Raw genomic sequence first — 17,462 nt, forward strand, 5'->3', positions numbered from 1 at the left:
CGTCTCTCAGACGCCAGTTTTTGCCTCCAAATGCTATGGCATTAAAAATCTCCACCTTTTCGTAAACCATAATGTCATGCAATCATGCCTACTACGGTCACGTAGTCCAGTTCGGCCTAACCAATATAGGACCAGGTGTGAGAGCATTCACCGAGTAAGAAGACACGATTCCTCTATACTTGTCGTTTCATTGCTTCTACACCTTCTAACTCAGCAAACACAAGCACATAAGCTCACCTAGCAAGCTACCAAAATTTCGCCGCAAAATTTGCAAAAGAGATGCCGAATTTTTGTAAAGCATACGATATCCTTATATCATCTTCAGACTTAGTTCTCAAATTTCGCACCCCAATCCCGCACCAAAACTTATATCCGTGTGTTCACATTCGTCCTGTCTTCTTTTGTGTGCTATTATTTCGTTTCAAGTATCAACCACCAACATGCCCAAACTTAGTCTCTTCTCAACCTCATTTTTCTGGTTCGCGCCTGGCTGGTCAGGACGAAGTCCCTCATGCGTCTATCATTCTCAATGTCCAGGAGTTCCTTTAAGGTAGCGATTACAAGTCTTTCATTATGAACATCACCTTCGTAGGGTCCTCTGAAGGGCGTACACCCGCAGAGACTGACCTCACTTACCGTGAGCCAGCCACACCGGAAGCAGCCACGGAGGCGAGTACCACGAAGTCAACTACCATGCAGCCTACTACCATGCAGTCTACGAAGAAAACACGTGAGTAGTAGTTATGACATTGTCAAGTGAATGTTAAAGAACACCAGGTGGTCACAATTGGTCCGCAGCCCTCCACTGCGGTTTCTATTATATGTGCATCTTTGGGGCGTTATAGCCCACCTTCTACAACATACCTATCTTCACCGGGCCAACTGTACCCTGTATTTCGCGTACTGTGTTCAGAACATGGGCAGCGCTTTCCAGCGTGTCTTGCAGCTCGTACGACGCTTCTCAGAATTAGTGCGTCTGCTTCAAGAGTCGGGTCTATCGGGCCATCGGCATGTACGTTCAGTTTTACTCCACGTTATTGCTGAGAGGAGAAAACTAGTCTTCAACATTGCTTCAAAGTTCAGAGCAGCTTTTCACCTGCTATGCGCTTGCAAAGTCTGCAGAAGAGCACAAACATATCGCAGTGAAACCTCTCTCCTACTATCCGATCGACGCGGTGCTTTTGCAGTACGACTATCTGGCAAAGTGCGCAAATATTTTTGATATATCGGCTCAGTTTTCCAGCCTTGACAATCGAAAGGAAGATAGTTCACCGGCCTGCTACTTTTGCAAGCGAAAAGCCATGCTAGACATGCTGCCACGCGACAATACAGCAAGGTGTGCAACATTTCAACAGCACTTCAACGATATTTCATTAAAAGATTTGAAAAAATATGTAAAACATAGATTATTTCTAACGTACGCAGTGGGGAGCGTTCCTGGATTCCTATTCATCGCCCACTCCAGGAACACTCCCCTCCGCGTACGTTAGTGGACTGCGCCACGTGCTAACAAAGACAGCGAAGGCAGCACCCCGCTGCTGCTGGCACTCTGTAGTCACCCCTGAAGAAGGAACCGAGTTGGTCCGGAAACGTTGGGCAAAATTAAAATATTGGTTGGGGTCAGATTTTTCTCTCAACTATGTCAAGAACCCAACCAGACGGACTTCCGTCGAATGTGTTTTCGTTCATACGTAGTTTTCGCATCAGCTTCGATGTCAGTGCACGTTAAAGAATCCTCCAGTTCTCTAAATTAATCTGCAGTCCTCGACTATGGCGTTCCTCAAAGCCATGTGTCACTTCGGTACTTTAAACCACACAATTTATTTTTGTTTGACGGCAGTAAACCATCGCTTAAAAAAATGCATCAATGGAACCCTTGCCTGCCTCTATATGGATTCATTTTGACTTAAGAGCCAGCACTGGAAACAAACGCCTACTCACTCACTCATAGGAAAACACAGGTGCGAATCTCAGTCACATATACTTAAACGAAATTGTCGCAAGTGCCCTCCACATTTGCAGTTGCTAAGGGGCTCAGCAGCTGAGCCCAAAGTGGTAAGATCGAATTCCGGTTGTGGCAGCCACACATTTTTGGAAGGCGAGACGTAAAACTTGAGAATCCAGTGTTTCTGCGTCTATCTATTAAAAATATCCGGCCCTATTCAGCGTACAACGCATGTCACAGCTTTATTTGGCCATGTAACTGCGCCCCCAAACCGGGAACCTGAACTTGGCGTCCACAAATGTGGATGTCGTGCTAGAAAGGAACAACCGTATTTTCTCGCTGTGTTATTAAATCCCCTCAAAATTGCGCAGGGGTAGCGTGGGCATCCACGCTAAGTGTTTAAAACGGTAATAAAGGAGTAATTACTCATTGACATTCACCCGAGCGCAGCCATACGGCTGCAAACGAAAGCTATACAGCTTTCTGAGAAACTTCGTAGTTAAAGAAAAATTCGTCCAGGTCCGGGGTTTGAACCCGGGACCACGGCTTCACCGGAGCAGTCGCTCTACCAATTGAGCTAACCGGGACCTTGGAGGATTCCCCTAAACATTTGTTTAAGATTGTCTTTATTTGTGCAAGTATCCCGCCTGGGCAGCACGCGCTGAGAGTATTCGGGTTTTTTTCTGCGGTACATTCATCACGCATCCCCTGTCAGCATCGTTGAGAGATAGTTTGCTTTACACATCTTGCGCGCTTATCTTTAAATCCCTCCCACATCCTCACCATCTGGCGTAGCATGAAGGATCTTATCATCCAACTTGCGTCTGGATGCATGACAAAGGCTTCTCTTCCAATGATCTCTGTTTAGCCCTGTTCCGACCCAGCCATGGTTACCATATTTTCGTAAATTTCTTTATCTCATCGGGCTACCAGTCATCTTCTCATAAAGTTTTATGGCCAGACAAGCGTCTGCTGTCGAGATTAAAGTGTGCCTCCTTATGTGCATTGAGACCTTGCACCCAGGTTACCACACCTCTAAAGCTCTGAACACTAAAATACATTTTTTTTCTCACTCTGGGTCACGCCAGACCTTCAGACAGTAGAAGAGCAGCGGTTTGGGCTAGTTGGTTGGGCTAGTTCGTAGCTCCAACAGTTCAGTTTCCTTGTACAAGGGTTTTTGCTGTGAAAGCGCCTATAGTGTCGTCTTCGATTTTTTTCAGAGATGGGCTTGGATGCCCGTACCTTGCTCTGCACCTACGGCACCGAGACAAACACGTCTACCCAGTTTCCCGAGGACGGCACTTGCGACCTCATATTCTTCGACTCGGCCTACAAGAAAAACATCAACGTGCCCTCGCTGCAGCTGACATTCGCCGAGAGCATGAACGCCTTTCTGGCCGCGGCCTCACGCTATCAAAGCACCGAGTTCGGAGTGGCATTCGATTACACGTGAGGGTGTTGAATAGTCGTTGATTTCAATACCACGTTACAAGAGTTCATAACCGCGCCGGAAAACAAGCTTTTAATTAGTTCAGCATAGAGACACACGCCCTCTAATAAGAGTGTGCATGTCCGTTCTGTAAACCAATGAGGTGAATAAAAGACAGAAAGTACTTGGTGTTCCAATCTCTGCCGCTGGATTTTTCTGAGGTAGAATGCATTCCTACTTAAACGGGGTGCGGAGGGAGTTCGAGTAGTAGGGTGGGCGAACAATGTTAGCGAGGAGTGACGGATAGAAGAGCAAGAGGAGTAGGGGAGAAGAGATAAGGGAAACAAAGCAAGCGTGTCTGCTGCGCCCCTGAGCGGTTGTTTGAGGCGGCACCAGCGAGGACAGACTGAGGAGAGGACAGAGGAGAGAAAGCAAGTGTTCCTGATGATTTCGGTAATATCATCTCATCATAACTAGACAGTCCATGTAATCGAAGTGCAATTGCCGACTTACATGTTGTGTCGTTATATACTGATTAAACTGAGCTTTCCTTGACACGGAGCTTCCTAGGTGGACCATATCCCATTATGACAGCTCAATGTGCGGTTACTCGAAGAAAGTTCTCGGTTCGGGAACTGCGGGAGCTTTTTTTTTCTTGTTCGAAAGCGGAAGACTAGTGCGCATGCAATGTAGGCTATTTCGTTTCCGAGTGTTCTATGCTGTTTTCTGCACTTTTCGATTTATTTATTTATTTATTTGTTTATTAATTTTTATATATCTTCACCACAGGTATTAGATATGGAAGTCCTAGTCCTTACAAACACACCAGTCAATGGCTGCATAAGCAGGGAAATTAATAGCTGTCGCAGCAGTTTATTGTACATTATTGGCTAGGTTTCGCGAAACATATGTTCGATAATGTTTTGGGCATTAACTCATTTCAGGTACGTCCAATGGCTGGCTACTGACTTGAAAGCAACCAACCCGATACTACTGGAGGTGTTCTGGAGGTTTGGTGTCTACCACTTCGGAATAATCGATATGCCAGCTTCCGGTGTCAGCGACGATAACATCAAGAGCGTCTTTGCCGTGCTCAAGGTTGGGAACAAATTTTCGCATGCATTGAACCCTATGCCCTGAAGCGCAAAATTATATCTCTCGACTATTTGCGAAGTAACACTCTGACGCTCTATTAAAACTGCAGAACGTGTACAAGCTTCGCAAACCGGGGAAAGCTAAAGAAATTGTGTATTGTTCAAATCAATCCAAAAGCTATCTGTGTTTTCGTAAGAGAAGATAGTACCAATCGCAACATTCATAAGGGCGTCAGTAATAACTCCTAGATGAGGTCAAACTACATAAACATTAGCATTTCGTGTGCGCTAATTCTAATTAGAAACGCTTTAAAGATGAAGCTATTTTAAATAACGAAAGAATGCTGTAAGTAGCAAGAAATCGCAGATAAGCCATTTATACAAATTTAAAATATCCTGACTGAAGGGAAAGTGTTTATACGCCTATCAAACACCGAACAAGAGCACGATGTTTATTCCCTGTCGAAAACTGCATTGACAAATGAATCAGGCACAAAGAAGGCCACTGGTTCTTGCTGCGCACGCGCTATTTGTTCGGCGCCTAGCCCCTACTTGAAAACAATTTCGAGCAAGCATGTGATTTGACCATACATTTTATATCTTCCTGGGCATTCATTGTAGCGCACTCTTAGCAACAGGCCTGTAAGCTTAGCGCCTGCTTTAATGGCCGGCCGTCGACGTTCGTCCATTTCATTCATTTATTCATTTGTTCATTAATTCTCATTGGAAACATTACTTCTGATCATTTTTGGGCACGCATAACTTTAATGGCTCTTTTAACCAATATCTGTGCACCAGTCACCATGAATGCAAATCTTTAACGGGCTGGTTGTTTCCTCAAGGCACATCTGACTGAAGTAATATGGAGCACCAACTGAAAGTGTACGCTAAGACAAATCTTCTGGTGTAGGTGGTTTAAGACGGAGATTATATAGGGAGAATTAGAAGAGATTAAAAAAATTATGTATATCCATCGCCATTCCCAAAATTGGCTATAACTATTTCTCGTCAGCAATGCAAAGATACCATTCCCCAAAAAAACTATCGCAATGACGTACAAGCGCTATAAGAATGCGGCTGTGCGGTCTAGTAAGTACCTCGTAGATAGCTTCACAGCACACGAGATGGGTGAATAGCAGTGGTAGCAACATTGTCGAAACAAAACAAGGTACTTGAACAGCGTGAGATGTACAGAGAGCAGCGAAAACAGATCTTATGTTGGGTATTCCGAGGATGACCGACCGCACTATGTACGAGAAGTGGCGAGAGAAATTTGCAGAATAAAACATTGAAATCATGAGTTTCGTTTAGCGCAAACCTACAAAATATTCTTTCAACGCACTGAACGATGCACTGTAATTCTTTCTTCTTCCGTTGCCTTTACTGCAGACCCTGAGCGTGGTGGCTATGAAGAGGCCCGACACCCTAAGGCAGCCTTACATCGTGCTTGGGGCCGTTCCCCAAACCGACGTTGACTTCTACGCATCGCAAATGAGGTGAGTGGGGCGAAATCAAAACAGTTGGTACCTCTGGCGGTGTAAATAACACTGCGAACCATAAATGTCATTGCCGCTTCGAAAATGAACCTGTGGATGTACGAGCTTAAGAAGAAAAAGACATAAGGTAATCTGAGGTCTGTTAACAGGGTTCATTGTCGCCGTCATTTCCGGCACAGGTTGTCGAGACCAAAGCATTTCCAGAATCGTGCATCTGTCACCAATAAAATTCGCGTCGAAAAATGCTCCCAGTTCCGAAGCTAAGCAGAACGCAGCGAGCTATGGAAAGAAAAATGATAGTTGTAATGTTAAAAGATCGAAAGCGGGCAGAGTGGGTGAGGGAACAAACGCGGGTTAATGACACCCTAGTCGAAATCAAGAAGAAATTAGCTTGGGCAGAGCATGTAATGCGAAGGCAAGATAAGGGCTGGTCCTTGAGGGTAACGGAGGGGATTCCAAGAGAAGGCAAACGTAGCAGGGGACGGCAGAAAGTTAGGTGGGTGGATGAGATTAAGAATTTTGCGTGGGTACGGTTATTCCCTTTTCTATAAAACGCCGAAGGAGCGCATTTAGATGTGTACCAATTTTTTGCTTCTGTAGTGTATAGATCAGAAAACGGATGGCGCCCCATACCCGACGAAGCTGAGACAAAGGTACTAATCGAAGCCCGTGGCAAATATGGTGGGTCATAACACATTAAAATGGCTGGATGGGTACATGAAATTGGTGCAGTTATAAAGCGTTTGGCGAGGCCTTTCGAACGCCACATCCAGATAAAGGCATATTTCTTATAATATGATAGCTTCGGATATTGATTAAGAGCGTGACATTTTTTTTAGTGTCACTAACGAACAGGTCATCCCTGGTAGAGGACCCCAACGATGCATCCTCAGTTAAAACTCAATTCTTTTCTCATTTTCCCATAAGGCTCCTAATTTTGAGGGCAATGTGCCCTGGGGAGCGTGCGCCTTCGTCATTTTGAGTTCCATGAGATTGATACAGGTGTACAATAAAGGGGGCATTACCAGGATGGGGCAGCAGGAGAGGAGTTTGTAGAATGATTATATTCTTCAGGTAATGCTTTCTCTAGTACCAGATTTTGGACAAAATCCACTGCGAAACGTCAGCAACACCTCTGAATGAACAACGTGCTCATTGTTGCATCTAGAAACTTTTGTGCCAATTTCTTTACTTGTCCAGGATAACTAGTTATTCCCGCGAAACAAGTCCTTAGGACTCTAAGCAACCTGAGATATCCGGGCGAGGTCTACAATTTGCACATTTGCAAGTTTCGGCTGAGGATAGAAAGCTTCGAACTTTGCTCAAAACACGTTCCATTTGCACTAAGAGATAGAGGCCCCATCGAAAATTGCAAAATCAAAATTCTCTGCCAAGCTCATTCTTGCATTTTCTGCCAAGAAAGCAAGTACACAGTCCAGTAGTAAAAACAAAGACCGAAGAGTGCAATATTGTCTGCCACAAGATATGTGGCCCGCAATCGCAACTGCTGAAATTTCGACCCTTCTCTCTGTTCAATAATTAAATAATTAATGCAGCACGAGTATCCATGAAGTCAGAAGGCGTTTTACACAGAAATGGAGCGCTGCATTGCTGGACGGGATTTTTGCCCCCGTTCCCGCAGGGATGTGTACACACCGACGTTGTTCATTTCGCAAGGCCACTACGCTTTCGGAGACAACACGATACCCGGCTGCAAAGTCTCACCGCCCACCATGCTGCGAAAGCCTTCTGCCTCTGAGGGATACACCTACGACCTGGTAAGCCTGACATCGGTCTTGCCCACATGACCGAAACACTTTTGCATCAGTGGATGTTTCATCCTCTGAAATAGCACAGAGAGAAATAAAACATCTAAAGGAATTCATCAAACATATTTCTTACTATTGCCCTGGCTGATCAACGTGATGAATTAGGCGGTCATTTGCAAAGCTAACAATAACGCTCGCAGCCTCCTTGACGTATCAAGCTGAACGTATGCAAAGCCTAACGATTGTCGTCGAAGTGGCACTCAGTGTATTCATCACTGACCCTGAAAAGCATTGTTCAGTGTTTGAGACGCAGCCTTGTCTGAGGAACAGATAGAATAAATCATCGGGCTCATACAGGCAAAGCGGTTCTTAAGCGGCTTGGCAGGCGTACATTTTTTATTCATTGGTTTTCTATGCGTCACCTGTGAGCTTCGTGTGAAGCGACAATTACCATTGTACCTGAATTATCTAAAAAGTCGTGGGTGGCAGCCTGCATAAAAGACGTCACGTCAACTAAGCAATTTCTTGCCCAGAAAAGATACGCAGGGCTTATTGTCGTGTCCTTAAATGTAGAAATATAGTCCCGTTTATTGCGTGTCGAAGTGGATCAAGTGTCGTCGCTGTAAGCTGCCCATGCAGCAACGCACCCAGACGTTCCCCATCTCTCTCCTGGCTTAGTGCTCGGCTCCTCTGAGGTGAAATGCTTGGGAACTGGTTCTTTAATCCCCCTTGGGGGAGATTTGTCCCCAATCGACTGGCATCTGCATTTAACAGCTTGTAACACTAGCAGCCCCCGTAACTCGCATTACCACGAAGGTAAACCACCGGTAATTTTGTGTCCTTGCAGACCGATGCATTGTCAGTTCTGCAGCAGATCCAAGACACGGGCGTGCCCTCCAAATGGCTGGTTTCCGTCAGTATGAAGGGCCGCTGGACGGTGGTGAAGCCCAACTTTCCCCTGGAATTGTTATCCAAGTGCCACACAAACAAGCGTGCGAAATCTTTCGGGACTTACGTGGAGGTAAGGCAGCTTTTCCGCATAACTATAATTTTCATATGCAGCGTTTGCGTTTATTTGAAGCCGAAAATAACGCAGCTTAGAGCGACTGCGTTTCCTTCAGCCTCTCATTCAATTACAGTTAAACATATTACTAAGAAAAATAATGTATTCCTGGCCCAGCGAATCGCCAAAGGCTCTATAGTCGCATACACCTCAAGATCAAAGCAGCAAATTGTCCTCAAAGGATGCCCTCTAACCACCGACGTCGACCTGTTGTCACAGCGTAGAGGTAACCCATATTGAACGTGTTAGCCTGGCATAGCAGCTGGCTAGGAGACGGAACACCAATGACCGCGATGTCAGGACAACAGATCGACGCCAGTAGTTAACGGTTCGTCCCGCAGTTGTATCGGGCTATATGAAATGACAATGAGAAGCAAAAAAAAAACACAAATTAGAGTTGAGTTACATTTTTACTTGCAAGTTAATCGAGTTTATAACAATCACGATTAGTGCTGATTGTGATCAACCCTTATCATGAACTGCGTTTTTAACTCTCTTTCAGCGATGGCTGTGAGCCTGTCATTCTGCGAGATCGTGTTGTCGCGTCGTAGTCCGCTCACGTTGCACTGTCCCACACGCCATGACTGCTTATTACACTTCGCTTATTCAGAATTACTACGGCGGCACTCTTCCCCTCCCCCTTCCTCCCCCCCCCCCCCCCCCCGCTTCACTTTCATCACTTACATTACAGGCATCGCTTGCAAGTATGCCTTACAAGTATCATGCAACCCACAAATCCACCCCACTAAGCCGTCCAGTCTTCCTGTGCCGAAATTGGCAGCTTGGACACGTTGGTTCAAAATTATCAGAACAGTGCAAGGACAGGGACGTGAAAAGAGGTACACGGACAGAGTCTTACGAGTGCACCGCTTTTCGTGCCCACGTCTTTGAGCTGTTCCGATTATACTATGTCATAAAATGCCGACAACCGAACCAATCCGACACCCCTAACTCCAAGTTCACTCCCATTGACTGCTTACTACAGCCGGCTTCCCCAACGCTGTCAACGCCGCACTCCCACATCCGCCTTATCTCTTCGTATCTAGAGTGTGATTACTGATTAATGAGCGACTGTTCGTGACCGTACCGTACGGGCCGCATGGTCTCAAGCGTGAGGCGAACGTACCGTACATCTCTACCCTCTCCCCCAGCGCCTCCGCCCCCTCTACATGCACCCCTACCCAGACCTGCTAAGCACTCGGCATCAGCATTTTTCTACCTTTACGGCGACGGTTGTATGGGCGTCGTTCGGAAAATGGGCACCGTCGTCTTCGTTGCCGTTGTCCACGCGCGCCTATGTACCACACCCTCCACTGCACAATCTGGCTGTAGCTGTCATGCCCGACGCCGACTCTATGCTGATTGCTGTCCGATGGACGTGTGACGGTGCGTGACTGCGATTGACGCACGCCTACCCTCGTCGCTCACGTGGGGCCCTTCTCTGCATAAAAGTCGACACCTCGTCGTAGCGTCAAGCTTTTCAAGGCTAAGCCTGCGTGGAAGTAGAGCCACATGAACCTGTATTCAAGCTAGCCGCAAGAAATTTGGCCGCAAACCAAGCACTACTTTCTAATTTAACTTTTGACTATGTGGTGCAGACTGCTCGAGCACTCCACACAAGCGTGACGCAAACTGTAATGCTGAAGTGTATGTGGCTCAACTTAGCAGCACTGTCTTTTGAAGCAGCTTTTTGGCTGCATGATACGTCTGCGCCAATCCCGACGACGACGCCGGCCCCGAAAAAGTGTGCTTAAAAGGCTACCAACGCACAAAAAGGGTATTTTGCGTTTTATATTGGGAAATCTGGAAAATATAGGTATTACCAATCTACGTGTACCACAATAAACATGGTTTCCTTTCGCAGATTTGCAACAACGCCTTTTTCCGCCAGAATCTGAAGTACATCGAAAGACTTGAAGCGATGTACACTTTCAACAGTTTCCGGAGGACCATGTTTGTGTACGACAATGAGGAGAGCCTCTGCATAAAGGTACGTTCTGAGTCGTCTCGATGGTTCTCCGTCTTCGGTCCTGAAATGTGCGAAATCCTCCTAGCTCGTGTACCAAAATGAATCCATCTGACTGAAAATTTCGGGTGTCGTGAAACAGCAAGCTTTGCGGCCCAACTGGTGAATGCAGTGCTAGGCTTTCGTAACATATGTTCCAGAGCAAAGCCACAGCGACATGCCAGCAAGGCAGCATCAGCTGATGTTAAACGAACGCCGGTTTACTTCAATCACATTTTGCCGTGTTACATGGAAGTGCAGTGCCGCACTATAAAGACGAAATTATCAACAGAATAGTAATAGATTCGAATGCGTTCGTTGGAAACTTTCATGGCATGAACAGCGACTTAGGAACGTTCCTTAACAGCAAAGCGTACGGAATGCTCAAATCAGATTTTCACTTGTTGTACTACATTTAGTTCACGATTGCCGCTTTCGGACACTGCGAGTGCGAAGTGCTCTGAATATTTAGAAATCACCTCGACTTCCCTCACGAGACATTTTGATAGCCAGGAAAAGATCTGGACTCCGATGACAAGCGCTGAGCTTTCTTGTATGGTGATCTGTTTACTTTCAACGGAGGGTGTCATCTCCAAACGAAAACCGCAAAGTGAATAACACTATCAAATTTTTACAATACTACTTGTAGTGTTTTGAAGTTGCTCGCTTGTGTGTTGTCCTCGCAGCTGTGCCAAGTCCAGTCTAAGAACGAACAACTCAAGTTTGGAATCGCGGTCTACGACCTCGAGTACGAAGACTACAACAATAACTGCTCCACCCTAAACGTTTACGGCGAATTCAGCCGACTCAAGATGGTTCGCAAACTAGTCGACTACTTCCGGGCCTCAACGGCAGGCGGTGATAAGTGCGAGGATAGCGTGCCTTGTCACTCCGCTGCCTCTCTGTAACGGGCAGCTTTACGTGAATTGGCGCTTCATGGGGTGCAGCTAGATTTTAGTTGCCGTCAAGTTGCGCCCCGGCAACTAAATGGCGCTGATCCGCATTTTATTTATTCAATTATTAATTCAAAATACTTTACAGGGCCCAGAAGGGCATTGAGTAAGGGGGGCAAAAGCAACAGATTAAGCACAATAGGAAAAATTAGTTAAATACACCGCGCAATACAAGGCAAAAAGTAAAAACAATTATAAATATACAGGGCAAAGCGGAACTACAAGACATACATCACCGCGAGCAACAAAAAAGTAAAATAGTAGCAAGAATGCATCGCATGTGCCCAATACACATCTAAAGAAAAAGCAGTAGCCATAATAAAAATACGAAAGGTTGAAATTGCACAAGAAACCAAAACTTAATACATTACCAACGAGAACAAAAGAAAACTTACGAGACAGAACAACCTGTAACAAGACACAATGTCATTAAAGAAAATGTTTGTGCAGCTGGTCTTGAAATGATTGGTGGTTGCAGATAGATGCGATACAGTTGGGAAGACCATTCCAAACAACAATGGCACATCGAAGTGCAGATGAATTGAAGGCTAGGGTTCTTCCGTAACTGCGTTAATGCTATACTGATTATGTAGGCTCCGTGAAATGCGTGAAGGCTCTTCGAGGGACAAGGGCAATGGCCTGGTGCTGTGACGATATTTATGAAGTAAGCAGTCTGGAGCCGTGGTCCATTTTGTTCTGTCTGCGACTGTACTGTCGCGATCACAATATTGCGGGACGTCGGAAAGCGTGGCAGAACTGCGTTCTGCGCCATCTAACGGCGCACTCCCTCTCGTTCTTTCTGCTCGGGCATGTCTGTAACCTCACTACTACCTTACGCGCGGCGCATGAAGATCGGAACGAGCGCCAGGTGCCGCTGGCGCTGCGATGGGTGAAGCAGATAGTTGCCGCTTTCGCGGAGGATTGACTCCGGGGAAAGGAGAGGGGACTTGCAATTACGAGTAGTTTGTTTTTCAGGGGAGTGCTTGGTATGCCGAAGTTCTTGGCGACAAGAAGTTGGTCATCCCGGCATTCAGCCTTGAGGCCTGTTCGTTCAGCGCGCATACACTCGCACAACAAAAACAGAGAAAACATAATTGCTCGCTCCCTCTCCCCTATCAAGAGTCGCCGCACCGCGATAGTGACACGCTATCTGCTTCATTCATCAGCGGCTGAGCCAGGTGCTGGCCAGATTCCGAAGCGGCACCTGGTGCCAGCAGCGATCTACATGCTGCGCGCGTGCTAGGAGTGACAGCACAGAATTGCTTGAAAGGGGGAGAAGGAGCGAGGCTGCGCCGTTAGATGGCGCGGAACGCAGTTCTGCCACGCTTTCCGACGTCCCGCAATATTGTGATCGCGACAGTACATATTGCATGCGTGTAGGGCGTGCATGGTCGACGCCACCTAAGAACGATGCCCTAACACCTAGCACTGATAAGTGGAAATGTGAAGGAACCAAAGTAGATAAAAACTCTTTAGAACAGGCTTAGTGTGCTGTTAAATAAAAGTGAAGTAATCAATCCCAGCACAATCTCAAACGTAACTACCAGGAAGACAAAGCAAAAGCGTGAGTGAAATAACGCCCACAAAGGACAGGAAAGTTGAGGCGTTGACACTGACGCGCCGGTTTCAAGGCGGGGAGGACCTCGAGGAGACGAAGGAAAGGAAGCTGAAAAAAAATCAATAAAACAAGGCGGTGGCATACGACACACTCATACTACGCATTACTTGCAATTAAAGCTCATACTACATGGTAAACAAAACAGGGCGAGTCCTATCAATAGCTAATAAATTTCACCTAACAGAAGGAGCCAAAGTGCGAAAGCCATTTTCTCACTCGGGGTAGACGCTGAAGTCGTTTCCCTCAACATGCACCAAGCAGCCCGACTGAGTCCTCTGCTTGCAACCATGGGTGTCTTCAGCATTCTGAAGGCATCACGCTGTACCCTAGCTGTACTGTCGGAACTTCGAATAAACTGCATTCTTCAATCCCTTTAGCGGCACTTGGTGTTGAAACAACCTTTGGGGTTAACGCTTTCATCTACAGTCATGCCAGTCTTCTCGTTTCCATAAATCATGGCCCTGCTTATTGAAAACTCCGAAAACTGGACGCTGCGATGCAGCGTATTCGAAGCTCCCGACAGTGCAGCGTTTGTGGCGGGAGGCAGAGGGTGCACGAAACGTACTTACATGACCCGCAACTGCCATATCTGGCCACGTGTCACTGCGGGCCCAATACATCGATGTCGTTGGAACAAGTATGAGAATGCTGGAGTGAGCATATCTGCGAAAAAAAAAAAAAGGTGAGAGACCCGCAAGCATATCGAAATTGCACATATTAACTGTGGGAGCAAAGTGGGCGCGAGTGAAGCCTACGCCGCGGGGCTGATAAAATGTAGGAAAAGCAAACTACCGACCTTGGCTGCTGCAGAAACACGATGTGCTGCAGACCGTAGGCAGCGCCTGCACTTCGGAGTTGCTGGACACTGCTGGAGTTGATGCAGTCTCCTCGTTGGCTCAATACCTACAGCTGACCTGCCTACAGTGAGCTAAGCCTAAAGCTGTATGCATCGCGAATCCTAGCTCACCGCGCTTCCGTCACGGACCAGAAACCCGATGGCGAACGTCCATGAAACCTCTCCTCTACATGCTGCGGGCTGGTTGCTGATTATTATTTGATGCTCGCGGAAGCAGCGCCCCTGAACCTTAAATTCTAAGAGTGCAGAGCAGGTTTCACAAACACGTCACCCTCGCCGTGAGGCTTAGCTGCGCCCTCACCTTCGATGCCCACGGCCTGGCTCAGAGTTGTATTCCTCGGCAGTCCTGAGTCGGTCCTGAGTGCAACGACACCTACGAGTGTCCGCCAGACGGTGAAGACGCCAGCAACCCACTGGCAACGGGCACAAGGTCATGTATAGAAGCACTGCCGCTTGTACCGCGAAAATAAGTTCCGTGGCTAGCAGAAACGAAGAACGGTGGTCGGACCGTCGCATCTATAGTCGTATTTTTCACTCGCCAGTCAGCTGCTTGCGCATGCGCATAACTGTCGGCTGCAGAAATTTTCACGGGCGGTCTGCGCTGTCGCACTTATCAGCGACAAAATATATCCCCTGGGTGCTGAGGCCATGGGCAGACGACGCGTCACAGCTCTTCCTGCAGCCATACTTTTTTCTTATTGTTTTGTTGCCTGCCTTTGGCCCGCCATGATGAAGTGATATCAAGAGTGCTTTAGACGCGCAAGTTTCGCCATACATGCGCATGCCACAGCTTGGGCGAAATTTTTCGGGTTCCTCTTATCTGCTGCACTTTTAAACAAGCGGACTGATAGGAGGGCAATAATTTTCGCATCCATTCGTTCTAATTAAAAGGCCTATTGGGCTCTAACTTCATTAAGTGAACCAAGCGCTTTCAATAACCATAGGAGACAGTTGGGCATAATGCATCCATCGGCGAGGCGCTGTATATGCTCGATTTTTCTGATTTCTTCTTCAGCGGCTCAATAAACTGGCCGCGGTGTTAGCTCTTCGTGTGTTCCTCTCATTTTCTTGCTTTACAGCAGTTCGCAATTGGAAGCGATGTGCTTGAAGTAGTAAGAGAATATGTCTATTTAGGGCAGGTGTTGACCGCTGATCCGAATTACGATAGGGAAATATTTAGAAGAATGGGGCGGAGCGCATATGGCAGGTTCTCTCTGATCATGAAGGGCAGTTTACCAATATCCCTCAAGATAAAAGTATACAACAGCTGTATCTTGCCGGGACTCACCTATGGGGCAGAAACGTGGAGGCTAACAAAGAGGGTTCAGCTTAAGTTAAAGACAACGCAGTGAGCTATGGAAAGAAAAATGATAGGTGTAACGTTGAGATAGGAAAAGGGCAGAGAGGGTGAGGGAACAGACGCGGGTTAAAGATATGCTAATTGAAATCAAGAGGAAGAAGTGGTCTTGGCCAGGGCATGTAATGCGAAGGCAAGATAACCGCTGGTACTTAAGGATAGCGGAGTGGATTCCAAGAGAAGGCAAGCGTAGCAGAGGGCGGCAGAAAGTTAGGTGGGCGGATGAGATCAAGAAGCTTGCGGGGAGGCGGTGGCCGCAACTGGCAAAGGACAGGGTTAATTGGGTGGGAGAGGCCTTTGCCCTGCAGTGGGTGCAGTCAGGCTGATGATTATGATGATGACAGTTGAAGAAAGTTTTCCTCTCCGCCCGTCACATCGTGCTGCCGGGTCAGTGAACAAGCCGGAACATCATCAATGAAGAACAGCAACATCGCTGTGTTATCTCACCTGACTACTTGTTGTGGCGAATTTCTTCTAAGAATAGCTACTACCAGTAACGTCGGTACGAGCCTTGCAGTCGCAGCACATAGAGCTTCCATTCAAGAGGCCGAATGGCGAGAAGTATTGCATATCTAGTGGCGGCGCCGGCGTGCCGCAACACGATCACAACTCGAGACGTTCCATCCGCTCCGCGATGGGCCAACTCGAGACAGCTATCCAATCGCCACCTTCCATTTTAAGCGCATCGGTCCGGGCAGACATGGTCAAATTTAAGATAACGAAGTTGCAGTGATTGCCAGACGTTGGCACGTATTTCCTCACCAATGCGCACTTCTTCAGTCTATGTCCCGCAGGCCGCTCGCTGGGTTTTTCCTGAGTGTTTTCCTTCCGCACGCTCGCGAAAAAAAACAGCGCACGCAGTTGCATGCACCATCTGCTTCGCTTGAACGTCTCAAATCGGCTCGCTTCTTCAGTTTAGTTGCAACTTGAGACCGCAATGCCCGAAACATACCCAAAGTGCAGAATGCGTACTCCTGAAAGATGCGCGCTTTTCCGCTTTAAAACGAAACAATGGCTTCATTCATAGCGCATTAAGTCCAAATAAGAGAAGTACGAAAAAAAAAGAGCGCAAGAAAATAAGAGGACGCTTGCCTAGACAAACCGAGGACAATCACATATGCAAAGAATAATCGCATGCCTTTATCTTGTCGGACGCCTATTGCTCGCAGTTCCTATGTGCGACTCGGTGACAAAGCACATCGGCGTTGTCTTTCTCTCCTCATATTTGTGTCATTTCATAAAAAAAAAACTTTTTTTTCGAGTGTGCAGGGTCACGGACCCTGCACACTCACTGCGAAAGCTGATAACGCCAACAGGTTATCACAACCGCAGCCCGGTAGTAAAAGAAGGTATGAAGCAGATGGGAGCCGCCCAGCTAGACTAATGAGGAAAGTAGAGCTCATAAATCTAATTAAGCTCCTTAGCAATTCCGCGATTAGTGCTAGCGCTTTGTTTTGTTACGATCATGATTTCACTACAAGCATGAACAGAGCTTTGCCGTTAAGCAGCGTAGCGCGGATAATTTGTGGCAGTTCGTGTCCGCATCAATCCTGCGTTTGTGCCCATCGCAGAAGCATTCCTGTGACCAGTGGCGTCATGACTATGGCTTGGCCCATCCCATATCTTTCACTTTAAACACGTTTGAAGGAACTAAATTCACCACGCGGGAGCACATACTCACGAAGGAATTTTCTACCACGCGGACCCAAGTTTACACAAAATAGGAACTACGCTGATGTCATGTTCAGTAAGGCATCTGGAAGAAGCGTTTTTCAACTTGCTATACTTGTTTTGCTAAAAACGCCTGAAAACACAGCTGACTTGCATTCGAAATTGTAAATAATGATCATTTAATGAATGTGCTGATCTGGCTAAAG

At 46.9% G+C, this 17,462-nt stretch overlaps 1 protein-coding gene across 1 annotated transcript; it reads left to right on the plus strand.

Annotated features, from left to right (window-relative positions):
* Positions 1-3,167: 3,167 nt before the first annotated feature.
* LOC149348402 (uncharacterized) lies at positions 3,168-11,709 on the plus strand. Its single transcript, XM_089541746.1, has 7 exons — positions 3,168-3,394; positions 4,319-4,472; positions 5,858-5,964; positions 7,607-7,742; positions 8,581-8,754; positions 10,661-10,786; positions 11,488-11,709. Exons 1-7 carry the CDS (start codon positions 3,168-3,170, stop codon positions 11,707-11,709), a joined length of 1,146 nt encoding a protein of 381 aa, XP_089397872.1.
* The last annotated feature ends 5,753 nt before the right edge of the window (positions 11,710-17,462 follow it).

Source organism: Amblyomma mixtum, chromosome 4 (assembly GCF_055824585.1).
Source record: "Amblyomma mixtum isolate Tamu chromosome 4, ASM5582458v1, whole genome shotgun sequence".
In the NCBI taxonomy this organism is placed as follows: Eukaryota; Metazoa; Arthropoda; class Arachnida; order Ixodida; family Ixodidae; genus Amblyomma; species Amblyomma mixtum.

Coding starts and splice junctions, on each gene's coding strand:
- LOC149348402 (XM_089541746.1), top strand. CDS start 3,168: ATGGGCTTGGATGCCCGTACCTTGCTCTGCACCTACGGCACCGAGACA. Junction 5,965..7,606: donor TTCTACGCATCGCAAATGAG/GTGAGTGGGGCG, acceptor CCGTTCCCGCAG/GGATGTGTACACACCGACGT. Junction 7,743..8,580: donor AGGGATACACCTACGACCTG/GTAAGCCTGACA, acceptor GTGTCCTTGCAG/ACCGATGCATTGTCAGTTCT.